General features: G+C 44.1%; 9 protein-coding genes across 9 annotated transcripts; 4 read left to right on the forward strand and 5 right to left on the reverse strand.

The window, feature by feature from the left end:
* Nucleotides 1-192: 192 nt before the first annotated feature.
* L199_003736 (uncharacterized protein) lies at nt 193-1155 on the reverse strand (the record flags this gene model as incomplete). Its single annotated transcript, XM_064889465.1, has 5 exons — nt 193-267; nt 324-442; nt 510-543; nt 739-939; nt 1090-1155. 5 exons carry the CDS (start codon nt 1153-1155, stop codon nt 193-195), a joined length of 495 nt encoding a protein of 164 aa, XP_064745537.1.
* Nucleotides 1156-1582: 427 nt separating this feature from the next.
* L199_003737 (uncharacterized protein) lies at nt 1583-2314 on the reverse strand (the record flags this gene model as incomplete). Its single annotated transcript, XM_064889466.1, has 4 exons — nt 1583-1706; nt 1763-1809; nt 1873-2095; nt 2169-2314. The coding sequence occupies 4 exons, from the start codon at nt 2312-2314 to the stop codon at nt 1583-1585; spliced, it is 540 nt and encodes a 179-aa protein (XP_064745538.1).
* Nucleotides 2315-2761: 447 nt separating this feature from the next.
* L199_003738 (chaperone DnaK) lies at nt 2762-5436 on the forward strand (the record flags this gene model as incomplete). Its single annotated transcript, XM_064889467.1, has 9 exons — nt 2762-2964; nt 3179-3464; nt 3527-3629; nt 3680-3778; nt 3839-4179; nt 4243-4356; nt 4414-4612; nt 4672-5282; nt 5353-5436. 9 exons carry the CDS (start codon nt 2762-2764, stop codon nt 5434-5436), a joined length of 2040 nt encoding a protein of 679 aa, XP_064745539.1.
* Nucleotides 5437-6251: 815 nt separating this feature from the next.
* On the forward strand, nt 6252-9713 carry L199_003739 (uncharacterized protein; the record flags this gene model as incomplete). The annotated part of the gene is made up of 9 exons (XM_064889468.1): nt 6252-6393; nt 6475-6567; nt 6659-6935; nt 6995-7752; nt 7821-8084; nt 8149-8247; nt 8308-8325; nt 8390-9453; nt 9522-9713. 9 exons carry the CDS (start codon nt 6252-6254, stop codon nt 9711-9713), a joined length of 2907 nt encoding a protein of 968 aa, XP_064745540.1.
* Nucleotides 9714-10109: 396 nt separating this feature from the next.
* On the reverse strand, nt 10110-11987 carry L199_003740 (uncharacterized protein; the record flags this gene model as incomplete). The annotated part of the gene is made up of 10 exons (XM_064889469.1): nt 10110-10132; nt 10312-10542; nt 10659-10684; nt 10755-10832; nt 10889-10910; nt 10970-11031; nt 11092-11146; nt 11214-11651; nt 11789-11896; nt 11969-11987. The coding sequence occupies 10 exons, from the start codon at nt 11985-11987 to the stop codon at nt 10110-10112; spliced, it is 1062 nt and encodes a 353-aa protein (XP_064745541.1).
* Nucleotides 11988-13769: 1782 nt separating this feature from the next.
* On the forward strand, nt 13770-16141 carry L199_003741 (uncharacterized protein; the record flags this gene model as incomplete). The annotated part of the gene is made up of 5 exons (XM_064889470.1): nt 13770-14449; nt 14904-15632; nt 15698-15771; nt 15842-15931; nt 15996-16141. The coding sequence occupies 5 exons, from the start codon at nt 13770-13772 to the stop codon at nt 16139-16141; spliced, it is 1719 nt and encodes a 572-aa protein (XP_064745542.1).
* Nucleotides 16142-17224: 1083 nt separating this feature from the next.
* On the forward strand, nt 17225-21751 carry L199_003742 (uncharacterized protein; the record flags this gene model as incomplete). Its single annotated transcript, XM_064889471.1, has 11 exons — nt 17225-18756; nt 18824-19307; nt 19387-19431; nt 19497-19533; nt 19588-19694; nt 19759-19785; nt 19851-19971; nt 20030-20091; nt 20162-21241; nt 21338-21478; nt 21584-21751. The coding sequence occupies 11 exons, from the start codon at nt 17225-17227 to the stop codon at nt 21749-21751; spliced, it is 3804 nt and encodes a 1267-aa protein (XP_064745543.1).
* Nucleotides 21752-22265: 514 nt separating this feature from the next.
* L199_003743 (uncharacterized protein) lies at nt 22266-23064 on the reverse strand (the record flags this gene model as incomplete). Its single annotated transcript, XM_064889472.1, has 4 exons — nt 22266-22279; nt 22322-22465; nt 22531-22945; nt 23005-23064. 4 exons carry the CDS (start codon nt 23062-23064, stop codon nt 22266-22268), a joined length of 633 nt encoding a protein of 210 aa, XP_064745544.1.
* Nucleotides 23065-23545: 481 nt separating this feature from the next.
* On the reverse strand, nt 23546-24293 carry L199_003744 (uncharacterized protein; the record flags this gene model as incomplete). The annotated part of the gene is made up of 3 exons (XM_064889473.1): nt 23546-23745; nt 23831-24167; nt 24231-24293. The coding sequence occupies 3 exons, from the start codon at nt 24291-24293 to the stop codon at nt 23546-23548; spliced, it is 600 nt and encodes a 199-aa protein (XP_064745545.1).
* Nucleotides 24294-24322: the final 29 nt, after the last annotated feature.

Raw genomic sequence — 24322 nt, forward strand, 5'->3', positions numbered from 1 at the left:
CCATCTATGTTGAGCAGAATTTCATGAACTACTATTGGCATACACTGATGTAATGGAAATCGTACTACGGGAGAAATCATTGGCTTTTTTGAGAGACATTTGAGCCTGTTTGTCGATAGGTACACTCAGCTTGCTCATAGAGTCATCGAAGGTGCTAAGGATATAATACCTACGGGGGGAACCCTTCCTTTTTCAGATATCATTGTTGAGATCGAATCTAGGACCACCTTTCAAAATTCGTCGAAAGACACGGCCAAACAGGCCGCCCTACCATATAGTGACTGTCAACCTGATCTATTGCCCCACCAAAAGATCCCGCTCACAACTTGTTCGTTTTTGATTTCTATCTCATAAGCCTTTCCAGCTGCCATTTCTTCCATCTTGGCCGTGTGTTCGTCCAGAGCAAACAATCTGCTGCCGTTGAACAAGAGTCGCAATGTATCTAGGTGTCGGGGAAAGTGAGCTTGCGAACAGCATTGACAGGCTCAATTATTCATTGGCTCACTTACCATAGTGGTCTTCCGCATAGGATTCGAGTAATTTCTGTTAGGTGATATGTCGCTTCATCTTGTAAATGGATCTGAAACCGCTCCAATCCTATGCCTCCGATCAGCGATCAGTCCATTATTGACGGCCAAGCAACAGATATAACAAGACAAACTGCGAGAACTATAATGATCTGATGAAACGGGTCACTCATCGGTTGAATCAGTAATGCACGATACGAAAGAAACTCACAGTCTTATCCTTTTTCATGGTTTCATTGAAGAACCCAAGGATTGCACCATCTTTCTCAGCCTCCACAAACCATCTTTCGCTATTTCCATTATTTCCGTTATCTCTTAGCGGTTGAGATGCGACAGCGGCCAGGAAAGAAACAGCAGCAGTGCTTGACATGGTTTCGAAGAGTCTAACACAATCGCCGCTGACGTGACCAGCCTGTTGAATATCTCCTCGGAAAGGATCTCTCTCTTCGCTCAAGTCGATAGAGGATCGTCTACTGTCGGATTATTCGGTCCACTCATTTTTTCGAATGATGGTGGTAGTCATGGCCGTAGTGATGATCTCGGTTTGGGACCCGGTGGTCACTGTCTTTGTCACTGTTTTGATTGTGGTAGTGGGTTGGCCAGGTGAACGAATTATCGAACGTGGCATGATGATAGACAGTGATGGTGTTTCGTGATGATAGCGATAGCAAGTCAATGAGTGAGAAGTCGAGGAAAGAGGAACGATGGTACGGACAGAAGAAAGAAGAAAGAAGTAGAAGGATGGGTGATTGCTGACGCGACTGAGGTTGGCTTTAGTGTTTAATGGTACGCACAGGCCTCTTTCAATCATTAACTTAAGCCATGATGTGCTTGGACCCGCTCAAGAGATCTCATGATGGAAGATATATGTATGTCCTTCTGTCAGCTCATGTTCATACGCACCATGTCAAGGCAGAGAAGAGATGTGTGAGGTTAACAGTGTAATGTCCCGTTGGCAGGTGAACATGTATATAATGCATGAACTGTACAATATGAACTATAACTCATCTTATCAGCGTTTTTGTTTATGCGGAAATGGATGATAACAACTCACACTATCTCTTTATTAACTCTGGTATCGTCACCGGTCCTTGAGCAGTAGCAGCCACGCCTGAAGAGAGTATACCAACATAAGGCATGAGGGAATAATGTAAAGTCATATTGGCATATTCGACATCCCTAATCGCGTTCCGTCAGTTCTGTATTCTTCGTCTCCCGAGAAACACTCAGCTCACTTGAAAGTACCCGAAGGATTTCTCCATTGATATTTGTTCTTTGCCTCCTCAACTCTCACATTACCTCTACCTTTCCTGCCCACTTTCGCTTTTGGTAACTTATTACCTACCGCTCTTATATCTCTAATCTCAGCTCTCTGTATGATCCTATCCCAAAGTACGACATCGTGTGTATGTCCCGTACTTTGCTCTTCATACGATGCAGTGAGGTAGATAAAAAGTTGTTTGGTATTATACGAGTTGAGTAAGGGATTCAGATCGGTTCGGATATCGAATTTCAATGATGCTAATTCTTCTTGTCTTGCTCCCCATCTTCTCAACCTACCTTTTTGGCTATACACGGTGAATCCATCATTTCCTCAGCAAGAGAAGTGAATTACAGAGTGGCGTATATTGATTGACTCACACGATCAGATCTTTGATCTCCACTTTACCTACATCAACCGAAGGGAGTGAAAGGAATGAAGCTATTGATATCAACCCTAGAAGGATCATGACATAGGTGGTAGCTAGGGATGATATGTGGTTGAGTCGCTGTAATGTCGAGTACATCTTGCCAGAATGTTCTGGCGTCTGCTATGCAGTGTCGCCGTGAGGGGATGATGTACGGTGCAATCAATTGAGTGGATAGGATTACTGTCTAGTTGTTGTCGTCTTCGACCTGTCCATGTTGCATGTTGCATGTTGCTGGCAATTGCTGGTGCGTGCGAGTGAATGAGGAGGACAGGGAGACTTACCGACGGAAAGTCGACTTAAAGTGGGTGGGACTAACAAAAAGAAAGGTAAACGCGTCGAGAATATTCTGCTACAACTTGATAACTACACGTAACAGTGATGTGTGCCACGTTGAACGAACAAAGTTCCAGCTCATCACCTAGTGGATGAGTTCCAGCGAGTCACCTTCCATGATCATCCATAAAAATATATCTCAACTGTGATTTGATCTATTTCTTTTTCTCTTCTTCTTCAACTAACGCCACTCAGTATAGGTCCAACAAGATGGCTTATCCAAGAAGAACAATCCGTCCGTCGAGACGATCAACGTCTTCGTCGTTGATGTCAAAAATAACATTATTCGCTTTCGTCCTCATCGCCGTCATCTGTTTCTTACCTGTTGGTCATCAGGTCAGAGCTGAGGACAAGGAGGTAGACGTTGGCACTGTCATTGGTATTGATTTGGGTACGACTTATTCTTGTGTTGCGTGAGTATCATCTTCCTCTCTTTTGGATTCCTTTGTCTAGTCTTATGACCGAAATGTCGCTCTTCATCCCCTTGTCACTCTTGATTTTGCCATCGTTCATCTCAAAACATCCCAGTCACTGCCCTTCTTTCCCTCCATTTGACTCCTAATCTGCCTCCTATTGTCGTCTGCTTGTCTTTGTTTCCTGGAGAACATCGGCTGACCTACCCCTTAGTGTCCATAAAGGTGGAAAAGTAGAAATCATCGCCAACGACCAAGGAAACCGTATCACACCATCATGGGTAGCATTCACAGAAGAAGAACGATTGATCGGTGACGCAGCTAAGAATCAAGCTTCCAATAACCCCGAGAACACCGTTTTCGACGCCAAGCGTCTGATCGGTAGATCGGCGGATGATGCTGATGTCAAGAAGGATCAGAAACACTGGCCTTTCAAGATTGTTAACAAAGGTGGAAAACCAATGATTCAAGTCAACCATAAAGGTGACCTTAAGGAATTTGTAAGTTGCTTCGATTTTATAGGTAGTTATCGATCGTACAACTGACTCTGTTGATTTTGTAGACTCCTGAGGAGATTTCCGCCATGGTCTTGACTAAGATGAAGGAGACCGCCGAAGCTTACCTTGGTCACAAAGTCACTCACGCTGTTGTCACTGTCCCTGCCTGTGAGTTGCACAATACATCTTCGTGAAGCATCAACTGACATCGTGTTCAGACTTCAATGACGCCCAACGATCCGCTACCAAAGATGCTGGTACCATCGCTGGTCTTACCGTTCTCCGAATTGTCAATGAACCTACTGCCGCTGCTATTGGTGAGTTTCCATCTCTTCATCTGGATGCCTCAGCATTCCTGTGCTGACCAATCCCCTTAGCCTACGGTCTTGACCGAACTGGTAAAGCTGAATCTCAAATCATTGTTTACGATCTCGGAGGTGGTACTTTCGATGTCTCCCTCCTTTCCATCGAAGATGGTGTATTTGAAGTATTGGCTACTGCCGGTGATACCCACTTGGGTGGTGAAGATTTCGACAACCGAGTTATCGACTACCTCGTCAAACAATACAAGAGAAAGACCGACGTTGATGTCAGCAAGAACAACAGAGCTATGGGTAAACTCAAGAGAGAAGTTGAAAAGGCCAAGAGAACCTTGTCTTCTCAAATGAGTACTAAGATTGAGATTGAAGCCTTCGAAGGTGGTAACGATTTCTCGGAGGTAAGTCAAAATAGCCGGTTTCACATCAATGGAAGTAAAGCTGATGTCACCTTCGTTGTTTAGACCCTCACCCGAGCTAAATTTGAAGAACTCAACATGGATCTTTTCAGAAAGACCATGAAACCCGTTGAACAAGTTCTTAAGGATGCCGGTGTTAAGAAGGAAGAAATTGATGATGTGAGTTGGATTCGTTGCAATACTCTAACTGCGGATAACTGACGTGATTGCCTATAGATCGTTCTTGTCGGTGGTTCCACTAGAATTCCCAAAGTCCAACAACTCCTCAAGGAATACTTTAATGGTAAAGAACCTTCCAAAGGTATCAACCCTGATGAAGCTGTTGCCTACGGTGCTGCTGTTCAAGGTGGTATCCTTTCCGGTGAAGAGGGAAGCAGTGGTGTCCTTTTGATCGATGTCTGTCCCTTGACCCTCGGTAGGTTCTGCACTCTCCCATCTCCTTCGAAGGAAGATCAAGCTGATCATGTATCGCAGGTATCGAGACTACCGGAGGTGTTATGACCAAACTTATTGGCCGAAACTCTGTTGTTCCAACCAAGAAGTCTCAGATCTTCTCCACCGCCGTCGACAACCAACCTACCGTACGAATCCAAGTTTACGAAGGTGAACGATCCATGACCAAAGACAACAACATCCTTGGTGAATTTGATCTCAACGATATCCCACCTGCTCCTCGAGGCGTCCCTCAAATCGAAGTTACATTCGAAATCGACGCCAACGGTATCCTCAAGGTATCCGCTATGGACAAGGGAACCGGTAAATCCAAGTCTATCACCATCACCAACGACAAACGACGATTGTCAGCCGAAGAGATTGAGCGAATGGTCCAAGAAGCCGAAGAATTTGCTGATGAAGATGCCGCTGTCAAGAAGAAGATCGAAGCTCAAAACTCCCTCCAGAACTTTGTCTACTCTATGAAGTCCCAAGTTGCCGATAAAGAAGGTCTCGGTGGTAAACTATCGGAAGATGACAAGGAGACTATCCTCTCAGCTATCAAGGAAAAGACCGAATGGCTTGAGGAGAACCCATCAGCTGAAGCTGAAGATTACGAGGATCAATTATCTGAACTTCAAGCTGCTGTTGCTGTGAGTTGATGATAGCTTCAAATGTATGGGTAAAGAGCAAGTGCTGATCATACGATGTGACTTTCAACAGCCTATCACCGCTAAACTCTATGGTGGTGCCGGTGGTTCATCATACGATGACGACCAACAGCCTTTCAGCCACGATGAGTTATAAGAAGGGAAATAGTCTGATAGACTCATATGTTATGTGTGGATGACGGATTATGACGATACTTTTTCTATTCTTCATGATATTCGCATGATTAAAAACATCTTATATATACTTTATATACGAGTAGATGCAAGCGCAGAGAAGGGGGAAGAGGAGTGAGCAAAGAGTAGAACATAGGAATAGGATCTGATGCATAGGATTTGAAATACCTCGTGAATGACTGCATGAGAAGATCTATCGTGCATGAAGGTTTGTGGAAGCGAATAAAGTGATAGAGCAAGAGATCGACACGGGTAAACGTGGCATCAATACGCGATGATCTTTGGACACCAACAAGCTACTAAAAACGCCAAAGTTAAGTTCATCCACCACTTCACACCCAACAAGATAGCTCTTCACACGAGATTTTACCTCTACCATATACTTGCATAGATACCCAAATCCACCCTCAAGACGTCTTCGTGGATGATCTCGAGTCATTTCAACGACGTATGACTCGCGGTGAACATTGATAGACCGCGTGTGATAGTGTGATACCCCCATCTGTGCCATCAACGCACGTCCCTCAATCAAAGGAATCAATACAACATAAAAATCTCCTAAAATAATCACAACCACCCCATCAGCACAGCCTTTGGAGCGAGAGCCTGTCTCACCGTAGTTTTTCATACTCCTACTTGTTCATATCTTGTCATTCATTTTCGCCCAAAATACGACCATTCCTCTCACGTCGAATATCGCGGCACCCCAACTCAATCACAGAACAAACGGATAACCAATACTCTGTAGAAAAGGGAGAGTCAGGTGCCGCACCCAAAATGCCTGGATCAAATACCAATTCCACGACGAATACCAAACAAGCGAAAAGTGGGAAGCTGAATCCTCTCTGGTACACTTATGCTTGTGCGACGTTGGTCGCTGCTGTAGTTTTGGGTAATCTTTTGAGGTACATGTTCCTAGGTGAGTAATATGTGTTGTGAACAAAGACTCAGACTCTGTAGTAAGAACAGAGATGAAACTGATGGTAATCGATGGATATAGATTGGTCAGATCCATATCACTGTTCTGCTCTACTCAACTCTGGGACAGGTAAATGGTTGGATCCTGGAACATGGAGGAATTGGCAACCTGAAGGTGAGTAATCTCTCTCAAACCTTCTGCTTCATGATATCCATACGGGCTTGTTTGCAGCAATTGATTGATATATCGTACAACCTAATCATAGGATGCTTCCATTTACCTCTATCCGGAGCGAAATTCCAGAAATGTCTTTCCATACCAGGAGCCAACACTCCCAAATCACCTTTCGCCTCGTCATATGACCAGAAACGTACGGCCCTCTTTGTGGGTGACTCAACCGTTCGACAACTGTATTTCGCGGCTGCTAGGACAGTCGGAGGGGTATCAAAGGCCTGGGAGGTGGAGGGGGAAAAACATACAGATAGAAGTTTATCTTTAGTTGATCCAGATGGGAACGGGCAATTGGAGTTGGAATTTTGGTGGTGAGTTCAGCTAGTCCGAAAATGGCTTGGCATGATAGCTGATATAGAGGTTCTTGTAGGGATCCATACTTGAACACCAGCAAGACTGCTTCATTACTATCAGGTGGAAGATCTGAACCTGCCTCTTTACTTGTGATGGGCTCAGGATTATGGTATCTTCGGAATCCCTCTTCGGGTGGTTTGGCAGCTTGGGGAGGAATGATCCATGATACGTTTGAATCACTCAAGGAAAATCAAGGATCACCCAAAACGGCATTGATGAACCCTTGGGACGACATGAGGTTGGGATCAGGTGTGATCTTACCTGGATTACTACCGCTCGACTCTTCAGCTCCAACTATCGAATATCGACGTTCTCTCAACTCGAATCTTACCAGTCGGGATACACGAGTCGAACGTAGAGCGATGGACTTCTCAATTGCCGATTCAGTCATCTTCTTACCTATACCTAATCCGGTACATGAGAAATTATCACCTTCAAGAGCAGAGACGATCATGCACACCGACGTAGAAGCTATGAATGCCGATTTATACGCTCGACTCACTCACCCTGATCCACCTCCTGTGATCATCCCATCGGTATTGAACGATCTGCTGGTAGATGAAGAGACGGAAGATGGATTACATTTTTCAGATAAGATTATGAACAAACAGGCTGAATTGCTGTTAAGTTGGAGATGTAATGATATAATGAGGAAAGATGGTGCGACGGGAACTTGCTGTAAACGATATGATTGGACTGCACCGGTTCAGACGTTGATATTGTTCTTATTGGTCATTTGGGCTCCTGTGGGCATGTTGGCCGCTTCGAGATTACGTGAGTTACAATTCTGACTCGACATCTATCTTGATGGGACAGAGGCTGATTCTTCGATTGCTGTATAGCCTCTTCCTCACCTATATTGACCTACCTCCCTTCATCGAATATCGCTCCTGCACTCAGTACTTTCGGATTAGCCATGGGTTATCTGTTCATAGCGGATCGAACGACGGTCTTCCTCAAGGAACAGAAAGATTACGATGCTATGATATTTGGTGGTTTGACATTCGCAGCTTTGGTCGCCGGTCTAGCGACAATGAAGAATGGCGGAAAAGACTTAGGGTTCCTGAATAGGGATATAACGGATGAATGGAAAGGATGGATGCAGAGTGAGTGAAAAGTATATCTACGTGTGCCGTGATGATTTGGCTGATGAAAGGATTTGACTTATAGTTGCTATTCTGATTTACCACTTCTTCGGTGCTTCGAAGATATCGGGCATATATAATCCTATCAGAGTATTGGTAGCGTCTTACTTGTTCATGACTGGATGTGAGTGCAGAGATATGATGATGTTGGGGGACATATGCTGATTGAGTGTCCTTCCTGTAGACGGTCATTTCTTCTTCTGTATGTATCCTTGGATCCTCATGGTCTCAGCGCAAAGTAATACTGACTGACCCTACTTTATCAGACTACAAGAAAGGCGATTTCGGGTTCCAGCGAGTAGCCATGGTCCTTGTCCGACTCAACCTTCTCTCGGTCGTACTACCTTACACGATGAATACAGATTACGCTTTCTACTACTTCGCTCCTTTGGTCAGTTGGTGGTATATCATCATCTACTTTACCATGATGATTGGATCGAAATACAATGAGAGACCAACATTCTTAGTCGCCAAGCTATTCGCCTGTGCGGGTCTAGTCACACTTTTCATGCACTACACCTTCCTCATGGCATACATCTTCAAGGCACTCAATGCCATCTTCCGAATCGAATGGTCAGCGAAAGAATGGTCCTTCCGTGTGACATTGGATCTATACATCGTCTGGGCGGGTATGTTCTGTGCCTACGGATACATCAAGATGAAAGAATACCAAATACCCGAACGACCTTGGTTCAACACTGCCAGAACGGCTACGATGGTAGGATCAGTATTGGGTATGATATGGTATTTCTGGTTCCAGCTATCCCTAGAAAACAAGTTTATCTACAACAATTACCATTCGGTTGTTTGTATCATACCCATCATGGCTTTTGTCTTCTTACGAAACGCCAGTCCATTACTACGATCTACCTCATCAAGATTATTCTGTTTCATCGGACAATGTTCCTTGGAAACATTCATTCTCCAATTCCACGGCTGGTTGGCTTCCGATACCAAAGCGATATTATTAGTTGTTCCAGCGACTCGATGGAGACCTGTTAATCTGGTGATTTCGAGTATATGTTTCATCTGGTTGAGTTATAGAGTATCAGGTGCTACGGGCGAAATTACCGAATATTTAGTTGGAAAAAAGAAGAACCTACCTTTACCTGTTACATCCACCAATGGTAGTGCTAGTGTCGCTACCACCACAGCTGGTGGAAATGGAACGACGAGCGCGGTCGTACATGCCGTTGTGGAAGGTCCTAAAGACGGTGCGGAAGGTGGTATACCCGAGAGTATACCCTTGATGAATCAGGCTAAAAAGGAGATACCAGGATTGGAACTACCACAGAGTGAAGGTATGGAACGAAGGGAGAGTTGGCCAGCTGTGAGCGAAACTTATTCCTCTTCACTAAGCTTGTTGAACACCAAACTGACTTTGTTGGTCTTAAATAGTGGATGGCAGCTACTGCCGCGTCAATGACTGGCCGACCATCTGTAGCGGGTTATCAAGCGACAGATAGACAATGGAAAGATCAGACTTTATTGAGTATCATAACCAACATACGCACTTTGGCTCAACAACATAATTCAATCAAATTAGGTTTGATCTTGATTGGTTTATGGGTATTGAATTGGTTATACTAGTATTTACACAAATTCACATTAAATGGTTAGAATAAAATAGATCTTTTTGGTTGAGGAAAATGATTGTTCATTCATCACAAATTATCGATTCGTGGAAATCGCATACATACATATATGACATTCAAATGCATGAATATTTTGCTCAATTGAGATCAGTTCAAACAAGCGCCCAAGTATAACACATGAACATCATTGGTTGTTTACAAATAGCAGTAGCTTCACGTTACAACTTATATGGATGATTGTCTTCCTGGTCGCACGACATTTTATAATGATGATATGAAGTCACACCTGATATCATGGAAGACATACAATTGGTGATCAAATTTGATGATGGATAACAAACAACATATGGTTCCGATAATTTCCCCTGATACTCTTGGTCTCTGATCCAAACTAGTATTCACCGAATTGCACATCTGTATCAAAACAGAAAATGACGACTCAGCATTACTTTTTTGAGGATTGAGTGGGTGCGCTCGGATGAGAGATATCAATGTTAGATGATAAAAAGACTGCTTCTCATCCATCTTTGATCAAGTAAGAGGCAAAGATGACAGATAACATCTCAGTCTCAGGCAGAGTATGTGATACTCACGTCCAGTCTTCGTAGCATGTTCCCTAGCTCCTTTCTCACCTACTAACCCTTCCCCGCATATCTGGCATCTCAAATCGAATGTTGACGTATCAGTATAATAATGTCTCGCTTTTAGTTGATCGACCAATTTCTGAGCGGTCGGCAAGATCGTAGAGTCCGTTATGGGGAAGATGGTAGTGTGGAATGAGGGAGGTGATGAAGGTAAAGGAGAGAGAGTGAGAGCGTCGTAGTCTACATGAATATGGATGATTGTAAGTAAGCGAGGAATCAACATGAACACAAGGATCATTATAGAAGATATCGATGTGAAGGAATTAGATCTGGTAAGACGAGGGAGCAAAACTTACGAATACCTGAATACACGAGAAGACACCTGAGATGAGATAGTCGTACGATTAGCTGAAAATCTTCCAATACGGTTGGAGGGCATTTGCATAGCTGACCTTGAATCGTATTCATCCTGCCCGAACCTATCACATCTGCCTGTAGCTACATCGAAAGACGATATTTCGGTTTTATAGCTAATAATAACATCATGAGCTAAACTCGTTGTACCAGTCAAATACGTGCAGCTCACTGCTTTGAGAATATCGATAGCTCTAGCATAGGCCTCATCAGCTTTGGATGAGACGTCTTCACTCATCCGATAGCTACTCACCTATGGCCCCTCCCCATGTGTCTGGTCTCTTTATCTTATTTATATACTGATCGGCTGGTTGGCTATATACACCATGTCAGCTGTACACCTTTTTGTAGGCCTATGTTCAATGCGCAGCTCACCCCAGCATGACATCTGAATATGTGAAAGGATCATCCCTTATAGCATCGGCAACAACTGAAAAGTGATGTGTCTCATCAGCTTGGGACTCCTTCCGAATAGACAGCTGAAGGGTGTGACCTACCTTTCCTTAGCTTTTGAGCCGCTTCGATACCACCTTCGAAGACCACTCCAATTGCGCTGAACAAGCAGGAATTATCATCCGGTACTACCCTCAATTGGAGATATCCTGCATCTCTACCTGGTAAGGCGACACTATCATTCGTTTCTAGCGGTATATCATTCTGACTTAAAGGAGATTCGGCACGGGGAGGGGGATGGATGGGTGAAGGAGCTGATATAGTTTCGTTGATAGCTTTGATGGAAGGCGCAGGTGTAGGCGTTTTGACCGTAGGTCCGGCACCAACTGTGGTGGACGAAGTGGAAGTGGAGGTTTGAGCTGAAGATGTAGCAGGCGGAAGGGAAATAACGATTATCTGTTCACCTTTGGTTATCGGGATCGAAGATAGTTTCTGTTGATTGTTTGAACCGGGTAACGCTTTAGGTGGGTAACTATACTTCACTAAATAGCCAATAGTGAAATAAAAAGTCAGTCACCATTTACATGCTATTTTTAAGGGTGGGCTAGGCTAATCCTTAGCTTTGGATGAAAATGAAAAAGGGAAGGACAATAAATAACCAAAATGACAAACAACGTACATTCCTGTTCGCTTGGTGGGATCTCGGTAGAAGAGAAAATGAGGATTTTGAGATCCTCTATGGTCGTTTGGTCGGGATCGAATTCTAGTGTTGATACACCTCGAGGAGCTCTTAATCGGACGTGAAAGGAGAATCAGATGTTAGTGTACAGAAGTTCAAGTCCAAGTCCAAAAATGATACTTATTGTGATATTCGGCATCTCCAAGCGGTGATTCTGAGGCAGCTGCCCTGTCTATGTACAAGTTGGCAAGTATGGGGTGCGAGTTATGAACGGTTGGAAGGTGATTACAATGAGCATTTCAATCCAATTCAATTCAACTTGAACACATTCCTTGAATACAAACCCATCAATCGACGCGTTTTGTCATGTCATCGTCATGAGACTGGTGTTTTACGTAAGGGCTTTCCCCAGATTCAACCGTCGGCAGCAAATCAGCTAACAGAACGCCACTTCGGCCGTTTGGTAAAAGAATTCGGGGAATTAACAGACGGTGTAATCTTCCGACCGTCACGGAGGCAGCAGGTGGCGTATTGGAAGTAGGGAAATATGCATGACGTAGATCAGGATCAAGGGGCAATGACCCAACAATGACGAGTGAGAAGAAGAGAACAGGAGGCGTGGAAGAAGGCTTGTAACGATGACCAACCCGATCCGACTGTTACATGTCATCGGGAATAAACTAAGGAATGCCAAACGAAACATGGATGCGCTCTCCGTGTCTTGGATGCTTGATGAGTCAGATTGAATGGGGAGGAAGGTCGGAAGAAGCAGGAACAACAAGGTGGAATACAAATCATTGGATAATTGAATAGGAAAAAAAAGAATACAAATAACAGTTGAACAAAGTACAAATGCGAGATATGTTTTATACAAATCCACCAGCAGTTGCTCCCTTTGCGTTTTGATATTTCGGTAGAAGCGCTAAAACAGGTTTTAAGACGTCATAACCTAGTAGGTTAAAATGGCGCTAACCAAGGTAACTCGATAATCGTTGTTCTCCTTTTATGCGTTGATATATACATCCGATGTTCAGGGTGTGCTGGGATGCAATCGTACAAGCTAAACCTTCGTGTTCCTTTCCTTGCCCTTTTCTTTTCTCATCTTCCACTACTCTACTACACTTCTACCAAATACATACCAGCTTACCAACAACAGCGCTCGCTGTCTCTCGTACGAAAAGAAGCGGAAAGTATTCCACAAGTTTTGTAGCAAATTTGATCCATACATACATACATACAGATACACAGCATATACTCATCATCTCATCGCTCATCATCATCATCATCATCATCATCAGCACTCATCAGGTCATGTGTAGAATGATCGCAAGAGTACGCAAGTGACCGGATCGGAATTTAAGCGCATAAGCATAATTACTCATCAACAACACAGGCGCACTTCTTCACCTCGTCGTTACCGCTCCACCCAAATCACTCGAGTTTCCATCAAAAATCATAAATAAAAAATCAAAGCAACCAGACAGATCAACCCTTGATTTTCAACCTACATCTTCCCCCAACAACCAAGATTCTCACCTCTCTTCACCTTGACCCTCCTTTAGACCTGTCATTGCGGGGAAACATAACGAATATTCATTCAGCTTAGCACCATTTTTACGAATTCTCTTTTGTCGAAATCAATCATACTAAAATCGACAAAGCGACATCACTCTATCATCAAACTTTGCCCAACTTTGCTTTTGTTGACGCATAAACAAAATCCAACAAAGAAGGGGATAGTCGTTCTACATCAAAAAGATCGAATAAAGTCAAGCAATCGGTGATACTGGAACGGGAATATCGTATATCGTCATCTCATTTCCATTCCAGTGATTGATCAACATTTCACCCCGGAGAGCTGTGCTTTGCTTCGTACTTCATACTGTATATGGAAAGCTCACATTGGATCGACCATCACTCTCTTCAAATTACAAATTGATCACAACTTACTTGACCTGTCAACCCATATTTCATAGTATCAATGAACTTCCTTTCCACTTCCAATTCATCACCATCAACATCCAAATTGAATACTACTTCTTTACATCCGCATCCACCTAAACAATCACCCACATTATCACATCTGGTCTCAAATTCAGCATCCCCTTCACCCACATCTTCGACCTCTTCCTATTTGTCATACTTTGACAATAGGTCCTTTGGTGGTGAAAGAAGGGAATCCGCCTGCAGCAATACAAGCTGGGGCAGTATGGGTGAAACACCTTCATCCAAACCTCCAGACAAGGAAGATATATCCATGGAAGAGGAGAAACCTATCAACCCTCGAATGTTATCCGACAAATCTATCAATTCCGTATTCTCCTCAGGTTCAGGTAGCTCATCATCTGCCTCACCTGATCCTAAATTATCCACTCCGGAATTATCCTCGTCAACAGAGAAGATTCCTCCTTTCCTCACCGCTCACAACAACGTCAATCAGATTTCACCATCAAGCTCGACCGCATCCAAGGGAGAATGTACACCTCGAGCTGAACTCCCACCTCCTGTATGGCCACATGCATCATCGTCTTCCCCAGCAAGGAAGTCAGATTACTACGAAGAACCATCCGCGATGGCCAGCAACGGGGACGAATCACGAAGCTCAACAACCAGGAAACCATTACTGAGGAGGAATGGTAGTTGGAGAAGGAAACATGCCAGGTGAGTGTTCTTCTTGTTGACAGTACACATACTCGCGCCTTTTACAATTTTACTCCTCATCCATTATCAACCTTTCACTTTCCACTTTTCCGGATGTCATCATTTGGGTCTTCGACTCCAATGTGCATGACATGACAATGTCATTGCATTGCATATCATAAACCTTCCTTTGAGATCGTCTTCATGCCCAACACGTATCAGATCCTTCGTGACGTCAATCGTCAAGTCGCTCGGTGGCGATATACCAATCGATTCACCTGACAACGACAATCATCAACAGTTTGGTTTATCCTTCACATGCATCCTTTCCTACATATCTACCTGTATTTATAGAAGAAAAAGTTGACTTGAGCTGACCTAATTTACTTTGTTGTCCCTATGATCTAATCATGTCACCTATGGTATTTTCACCTACTCGACCACCCCCTCGTGCATTCCCTTATCGACGTCGCAGCTTGGATACACCTCCGACTGCACCACATTTAGATCCTGGTTTCCCCGGATTCACAGCACTCAAACATACACCTCCTCTTGGTCCTGCCATCTCCGCACCTGCACCTGCACCTGCGCCTAGTCAAACACCCTCCCACAACCTCTATACTCAACCTGAAGGTAGACTCGCCCCACCTCAATCTACAAATGGGAATGGTCCTGATGCGATTTCACCTGACGTCAGAAGGTTGTCCGGTGAATCGTTCCGTTCGACTGGAAGTGGAAATAGCATAGTTGCCCAATCACCCACGACAGGATGTGAGATTTCCGCACCTAAAGCACCCCCCGCTGGATACCCTTTACCATCTGTAAATGGTATGCAGCGAAGGTTTTCAGTCCCCGAACAGTTCCCTTCGCCATCTTCAAGTACTAGTATGAGTACGACCTCGACCTCCGCTTCTTCCTCTTCATCATCTTCAAATGGAAGTAATAGTAACAAATCGCCTAACCCTCTTCCTCCTCCACCCAGATGGGCTTGTCCACCTGCAAAGACCAATGCTGTATCGGGAAGAGCTCTGTCCTTCGGCTCGAGTCAAGATAGACCGGATGTCAGTTTTGACGATTTTGATCCTGAGTTATTTGAAGGTTCGGAAAACGAATGGATAGAAATTATTAAAGGCGCAGAAGGTAGGATAGCGATTAAGAGTACACCTCATCTTTATGATATAATGGTTTGGTTACCTGGTTTCTCGTGAGTCTCAAATCAGCTGAGCAATCTATGACGTGGTTAGATGGTAGCTGACGATATCGGCGCAGACTCGATAATATCACGATTGCCACGAGAGGAACTAGGACTATTCATATCGTTGCTGATCAATGGGATGAGGGAGGTGAGTTCGAAGGATCTTGAAGAGAATGGAGAGGAACAAGCTGACTCTGCGGTATCGTGTTTCTTTTTAGATCATGCTCAATGGGATATCAAATTGGGTGAAGATGCCAATTTGAAATCTGTCAATGCTAAATTCACAGGGAAAGAACTTCGTGTGACTGGTAAGTCGCCCCTCAACTCTTTCATCTGTGCAAATACTAATTTCTGATTCGTTTTCGTTTGAAGTCGCTCGAGAGCAAAGATTTACGAATCCTCGACTCATGCGAATGTCGTCTTCGAATAGAACTTCATTCAACTCCGCTTTCTCTGCGCCTAGCATCACAGCTACTTCGGGCCATAATCCCCTCGAACGAGCTACAGTCACTCGATAGGTCAAACAGCTTGACTTACACTTGACGAAAAATAATGACGAATTATCACTTTATAATACCGAACATTCCTAGGTATTCGTCATAGCATGGAACGGTTCCTCTTCTCCTTTATAGGACGATATCTTCTCTTCTCTTTATTTTTGTGATACCATCATTGAAAGTACCTGTTCCTTCTACCCTGTATCATCATCTTACATCGATTCATTGTAATGTCATTATAGTCCCTTTTTTTCCTTTTAATTTCCTTTCTTTCTTACCGGAAAGGTAACTTGTAGCATTATCTCATCAGTTTCATATTTCTCTTCTAATCGTTTGGAATCCTTTGGAGATTGATAAAAGTAAAATTGTATTTCTACTTTAAACATCGTTAGTTACCTGATGATTTCTGAAACCATAGCATTGGCATTGTTCATATGGCGTAGGTGACTTGTGAAATAGAAAGAAGAAGGTGGTTATATGCAAAGCATTTTCTGTCATACTTATACTTATGGTTGATGATGATACTCATTGATATACCGTACTGAACTTCCTACTGTAATTGGCTGGGTGTAGGGTGAATGGTATTTCCCAGTAAGCTATCTGATATGGGGATGGATGAGCTGAATAGGCGTTGGTGCAAGATGGATCCTGTCTGCGGCATCATGATAGTGAAGGAAAGATAAAGATCGAAACAGGAAAAGCAGCCAAAACACGTGCACACCCAATCACAATCACTTTGGTGCAACACTAACAAAACAGCGCACGGTTCACAAACCATCAATCGATTGAGTCAATCAGTCAACTGTCATCAACGAAGTAAACAAATGAAAATGTAAATAAGTCGATCATTTTTCTCTTCCCGTCCCTCTTCGAGTTATCCTTCATTGATCGATCTGCACTGATTACTTATCATCCCGACCGTCAACATCAATTTCACTCATATACACCACCCTCTCCCACGTCCACCTCAGTGTGGCTGAATACCGTCTAAAAAAATCGCTCGAGCTGACGAGAAATCTTTTTGTAAGTTCAACCTTCCTCTTCATTCCATTTATATCTCCTTCATCTGGCTGACCCGACCATCACCTGCATACTAGCCTCGCCATGGCATCCACACCCCCTCCAACAGCATCTAATATGGATTTGGTCGATCTGGAATCACCACCTCCCTCACCACCATCACTCTCACCCACCAGGTCATTCGCGTTATTACCTAAATTCACCTTCACTCAGGAATCGTTGATACCTGAGCCTCTCTCGCGAAAGGTATCATCGAGTATCTATGATTCAGATGGAACAGTCTCATCGGCCCAGCATGTAAAGAAAGCAGAGAAAATCGAAAACCCTGTGGAAAACGTAAAACAAGATGAAGAGAACGACGGACAAGATACGATTATCAGTCCAACGGCGTTGTTGTCACCCACCATGTCACTCTCTTCCTTCCCCATGAAGAGAGACGGATCAGGATCAAACTCATCGGATGGTACAGCTACTTCCAAGGGATCCTTGAGTGCAGCTGCTACTCCATTTACGTTCGTCAAGAAACCAACACAATTATCGATAGTTCGAAAAGGTACACCACCTTCCTTCAATTTTCATGATAATCAAACTACTATACAGGACACTCCGACATCGTCTAAACGATCCTTCAACCCATATTCCCCTTTACCAAATCAAGGACAAACACATACTCAAACACTACCTACTTATCCTTACCAATCGGCTAGGCCATCTTATGGAGACTGGAATCTTCATTTAAACACTTATGATCAAACGGTCACGATCCAAGAGCCAAAGGAAGACATCACTTCTCCGAGACAATCTAAAGCTATTAGGATTGTTTCTCCCTTGCAAGACTCCTCCAAAGCGAAGAAGAGTAGAGTTGATTCTTCACCATCCCAAGATAACCATCCTCCTTCTTCGTCCTTCACACCCACACCCACTAAAGAGAGAAAAGACACTACTCTTAGAGAAAGGAGAGGTAAAGCAGATATCCTTAGTCTTTACTCTCAATCCCAAATCAAACAGGTCAAAGCGTTATCTTCGAATGAACATGATGATCCGAGCGTAAAAGTCGGTTCCCATTCATTCTCAGATCCAAAACCCCCATCAGTGTTCGACAATTATTGTTTCTCTTTCTCTCTTCCTTCTTCTTCTACTACACTAGCTGGGAATATACCTTCTCCAATTCATATTGCTACAGCTTTACTGGCGAAAGCTACTAGTACACCTCTACCTGTTACACCGACTACAGCTTCGTCCGCCACAATGGACGGCATCCAAGATGCTCAAGAAGTCTTCTCGCCTTTACCGCAAGAGGTGCCTCTCCCTCTTTCTGCCAGTACAATGCCATCCGGATCTTCTCTACCTACTACCCCCACCAAGCCTTCGTTTCCACTAGATACCCCTCAAGCCGTATCCGTGTCATTGGACGACGAGTCGAGCGAAACTCGTCATAAAAGATCACAACCAACTGAACTGACTAAGCAGTCCATTGCTGAGCTTGACGGGATGGAAGAGATCCTACAAGAGATCGAAGAGTATGGTCAGATAGAATCAGACAGGAAAGAGGCGGAAGGCCTTTACATGGGCAGAATGGAGGAAGTCATGGCTCGTATCAAGAATGCCGCCATGCAGTAAGTGTAGACCCCGATGCACTATGTCAACAAGGGTGATAGGCTAATAATCGTGCTGTATTCTCAGTCACATCTGTCTCGATCCGTCTAAAACGAAAGGAAACCCTTCACAAGGAAAGGAGAGAACTTCGCTCGAAGAACTATATCGATCAACATTCCTAAACCTCCAAGCTCAGAACCTTACCCTCAAAAAAGAGATCCACGAATGTCAGAACGCCAACACGACTCTGGAGGAGAAAAACGAAATTCTGGAGAAATCCGAAAGATCAAAGCAAGAAGAACTCGACGAAGCTTATAAACAATTCGGTCATTACAAAGCTGAAGCTGACGTCGTCAAATCGAAGTTACAAGAGTTGCTCATCCAGCAACATCAATTGGAAGTTGACAAACTTCACTCCGATAAGAAAGGCGCTAAAGTTGCTAAGATGTACCATAAAGCTGTGAAGGAGAAAGATAGATGGGAAGAGGCTGCGAATGAGCTTCAGCAACGGCTGGATACCTGGCAGATTTCGACGTCCGTTACTGAGACTGAGAAACCAGATAAGGACAAGGTGAGCCTGATTCTCACTGATGGAGTCATTGATGGTGAAATCAGATGAATGTAGTAGCTGACATTTGCTGCAAATAAAGGAATTGCCATTTGTGGCAGTCCTTCTCGAAGGGCATGCTCGAATGGTGAGTAGAACTACTGTAGTCCTTTGCCTCTTGCACGTGTGGCTGACTTTTCTCTTCTCTGCTAGTTCGATCACAAGTTGATTCAGAAGGGTGAAGCAGGGGGTGAGTCTTTCCTTTGCAATCTGAACTACGCAATTTAAGCAAATGCGTTACTAGGTCGAGAACTTGCAAGTCGCCTCGACGAGGCGGTCAATTCAGTCTGGAAAAGACAGAATCCGGGTTCAAGTTCGTACTTGATCGTTGTACACTTGTTCATTGATGTGGTGAGTAATCACGATCTAATGTCTTCAGAAAGCAGAGTGACTGACTAAAGATTCATCTTTGCAGGTAACAGTCACCAAGCAGCTTAGGACAGTAAGCATCTATTCTGTTTATCCTTTTTAGCAGGCGTTATGTTCATCGATCTCCCAATTGTCTAGGTCGGCATCACACATGACCATGCACAATTCCGCAGCTTCCTGGACGGTCTCACTGCCCATTCGGAACTGTCCATTGCTCAAGATTGTCCGGATTCGGAACAAGCATATAACAAGATGACAGGTGAGACTCGTCTTCTGTACCAATCGGGCACAAGTGCTGATAGCGAATATGGCTGCAGAGTATATAAAACTATACTCCCATACTCCAAACTGCAAGATTATACTCTTGGGCATGCCTGAGGTGAGCACACGCTTGATCAACCCGAAGGAAGAAGATGAGGAACTGATTTTGCAATCTACGACTGTGCCAGGCCAGCAAATACCTCCGTTTCCTCGAGTTGCTGAAGACACGTGGGGTGCGGGATATCATTAATGGTATCCAGAGTACCAAGCAGGCCGAGGATCCTCTCAGAGTCCTGGGAGCTGACAGACTGGTAGAAGTCCCTGGCCTTTTTCCGATGGAGGAGGTAGAATGGACCAGACTATATCAGCGATCCAAAATTTCGAACGATGTTTCCGTCACCTCAAGTATCGCATCGTCGAGAGTTTCGAGTGTCGCTTCAAGATCATCAAGCGCTTTGTCGAATCACACTATTCGTGCGCAATCACCTCATCATGAACGTAAAGAAGGATCATACCAGAGATCATCATCCTTAACTGTCAAGTCATCTCACCTTGCTGATCCCACTCCCATTCCTCCATGGAACCGACCTGCTCTATCCGCCAAGCAAGCCCCAAAAGCTACGAGCGATTTCGTATCCGTGATTGATCGTCGATATAACCTGTCACCACCTTCCAGTCCTCGAAATGTTAAATCAACTATCCGAAGTACTACTTCACCAACACCAGGAAGAAAGACTACAGTCAAAAACAAGCTTGTAGTCCCAATCAATCCAGAAATTGATAACATCGGAGGATCTCCTCCTTCAAGTGACGAGGATGAGCCGTCTGTGCAGCTACCTCATTCAGCAGTCAAGCATGTTCAAAGACCTACGACAATCGTGCAAGATGCTTCCGATGAGGATGATGATGACACAGGACTACCTGAAGGGTTCAGAATCCGCGGAGCTACCAACCCCGCTAGGAAGCTATCTTCCCGTATTGGCCCTCCCCACCCTATGGCTTTTCCCCCTTGGGAACACAAGGCATCGACTCTAAGTCCTGCTCAAGCTCCAAGAAATTATAAGGAAATCATCGGCAAGCACATGGCAAGAGATGAACGATCGGCCAGTATCAGCTCCTTGAGCTACGGCAGTGTGAACTCGATTCCTCTTGGCAGTCGAATAACTCGAAGATCCTCGATTTCGACTCAACCTGAAGATCGAATGTTTAGCTCTGGGTCACAGGACATAGGCGGACATCGAGCTAGGCGAAAGGCTGAGGATTATATGGTACGTTATAGCCGCTCTACTCTATCTCCAGAAGAGTATCAGGCTGATTTGCTGTTCTCGTTGCCCCGTAAATCTTCTGACAACTCGCTGCAGTAGTTTCTAAGTAGACTCGACCCTAAACCATGCCATCACCATTATCTTGAGGGCCTTTGTCCTAACACTCATTGTAAATTCGCACATGGTCTATCTCTTACGTTGAAGCAACATAAATTATTGAGGGATTTGGCCAAAGAGATGGTAAGTTTAAGTCTTCACATTGATGCTCGATATCGATGTCAAGCAAGTCTTGATATTCATACTGTTTTGCACGGTGAGCTGATGGAGTGAACCTTTGTTGTGTAGAACTGTTTTGTGGTCACTCATGGGACTTGCAAGAAAGCAGAATCAGATTGTATATACTCTCATCGATGTCCGCTTGGACGTGAATGTAATTTTGGAACGAAATGTTGGTTCCATGATACCCCGGGAGCTCACGATTTTGATCGATTGGTTTTTTGGCTGTGGGTATAGCTTACTGAAATATACAATATACTCTTACTATATCATCCTTCCTTCCGTTTCATATTCCATTCCTATATTTATCATTATTACATCATCGCTCCGATGTGGGTACTGACTGCTAGTTTAGACAGGTAAAGTACTTTACAATTATGAATGACTTTGGCCCGTGTGTATATGCATATGATCAACATCCTCGAGATGACAATTCGCGCTTCACAGACAGAATGTTCCTTTGCGATCTGGTGTCGCTATGCCACTGCAATGGACACCGAGATCCGTCGACTCATCACAGAAAATTTGTAGTTAGAATACCAGTCGGCGAGGTAGGATCTCGAACCTGTTCAAACGTTATGCCTTGCCTAGTCCACAGCCTCGGTCACTGAACTGCAACTGCGTCCACGGGTCGCGAACTTGGACTGTCAGCCTCATCTGATAAGGGCTCGCCGAGGCGCTCGAAAAATCCCAGCTATGTACACGAGGCGTTTTCACTTTACATTGATACGAGACCAGCTAACACCCAAACCTATCGGTATTCGTCTATGATCTCCTCAAATCCCTCTCAATCAATCTCACCTACACCTTCCATCTCTCTGTATTTATTCATTTCGCTGAACGCCACATTCGCCTCAAAATTCATCTTCTCAAACTTTTTAGTCCATTCTCGAGTGGTTCCGAGCATATCAGAGATCAGTTTGATATCTTCGCCTTTGTAGTATATGCTTCCTACATTGTGAGAGACGGCAAAAGTCACTTTCTGGCACCCGAATACCCAATGTGATGAAACTTACTTCTCTTTTCCTTTGCAAGCTCAGCTTTCAGCTGCTTGATTTCTGACTTTTGAGAGATAGCTTGAGCACTAAGAGTCTTGTTTGTGATCTCGAGGGACTTGTGCTTCCGCTCAAGAGCTTGGCACTTTACCTGTTCGGATTTATAGCTGTCCATTGATGATCCGTAGTCTTGTTCGAGCGAAGCATATTGGTCCTTCATGCCGTCGCAGAGATTCCAAAACTCATCGTGCTTCGCCTTGAGACGGTCATAACTTCTCACTCGACTGTCAAGCCGCTGCGAAAGAAGACTATATGCCTCCTCCTTCTCGTTATATTTAGCTTGAAGTTGATTGATCTCTTTTCGAAGTGGTTGGAAAAGCTGATCAATAGCAGCAGGTTCGGTGGTGGTTTTGTGATCGATCTCGTTCTTGGATTGCTATCAGATCACATAACTCAGCTGCTTTCTTTCCTCTTCCCGCCAATCAAATGATTCACCTTCGCCATTCCTGGTTTCTCGCATTTCTCGGCAGACTTCCTCTTAGTCATTTCCCTCATTTTGTTTCGATTAGTAAATAAGAATAGATCTCTCAAGAAAGGGACGAAGTCTGTGAGAGGGCAATAAGTAAGCGGAGCATGATTCAGGTGATTTTCTAGGAGGTTGGGGTATGCCAGATGAATGGATGTGCTAGGAACCATTCACAGTCAGTGAAACACGTCAGTCGAAGAAGACCTGAATTGCTCGAGAAAATAGAAGGTGAAAGAAGTAGCAAAACAGGGGAAGAGGGCAATCAATCCATTAGTCAGTGTCCGCTGAGCCAAAGTTCGCCTGAGACGTCAAAGCGTCCTATCCCATTCAGTACGCCCGTATCTGCCACATTTACGTTTCTTCTCTGTGACCACCCACATTGATCTGACCGATATGATCATTGATTGTGGGATTGAAAACAAGAAATCCACTCTGTTTTATTGAAGAAGAGGCTCATATTGTACGGCGTTGATCGCATCTCAAAAGGTATCTCAGGAGGGAATATGCAAACTATATGTATCTCTCCACTACTTTTTCGAATTCCTCTTTGCTATATGGTGAATCACCGTTTTTCTTTCTAGCTTTATTCATCTCGCTAAACGCCACCTTCGCTCTTGTTTCCAATTTCTCAAAATCGCTGAGCCACTCTTTATTCTTCCCGAGCATATCTGAAACCATCTTGCGTTTATCAATTGAGAAGGCCTCGTTTTCTGCACTTGACGATTTCGTGAACGTCAGTCTGACAACTTCTGGATGGGTCGAAGAAACAGTGAAAGAAGAAAAATTTGGACTGACTGCTTTTTTCCTTGGCGAGCTGATCTTTTAGCTTCTTGACCTCATTTTTCTGGAAGGCTTCTGAGCTTTGGAGAACTCTATATTTCTCATCAAGGGAATCATATTTGTTATCAAGCTCATCGCATTCCTTCTCGAGTTCGTCACGTCTGTCTCTGAGTGCTTCTAGGTCTTTTTCCAGCGCTGCAACCCACTTCTCAGTTGATTCCCGCTCCTCCTCGTTCCTATCGTAATCATCCTGCAATGCTTCGGTTGCGGTTTGAAGGGAGGCGATGAGACTAGGAATATGACCACGAATGGCAACCGGCTCAGGGGTATTACAATGGTCTGACTTAGACTTCTGATGTGTGTCGAGGTCAGTCTTTCTCCGAACATACGCACGGAATGGAACAAGTCAACTCACCTTCGTGATTTCGGATTTTTCAGATTTCTCCATGGATTTTCTTTTAGCGGTTTGGTTTGACATGATGCGCTTCAATAAGGCAAGAACGAGTA

Source organism: Kwoniella botswanensis, chromosome 1 (genome assembly GCF_036426115.1).
Source record: "Kwoniella botswanensis chromosome 1, complete sequence".
NCBI classification, from domain to species: domain Eukaryota; kingdom Fungi; phylum Basidiomycota; class Tremellomycetes; order Tremellales; family Cryptococcaceae; genus Kwoniella; species Kwoniella botswanensis.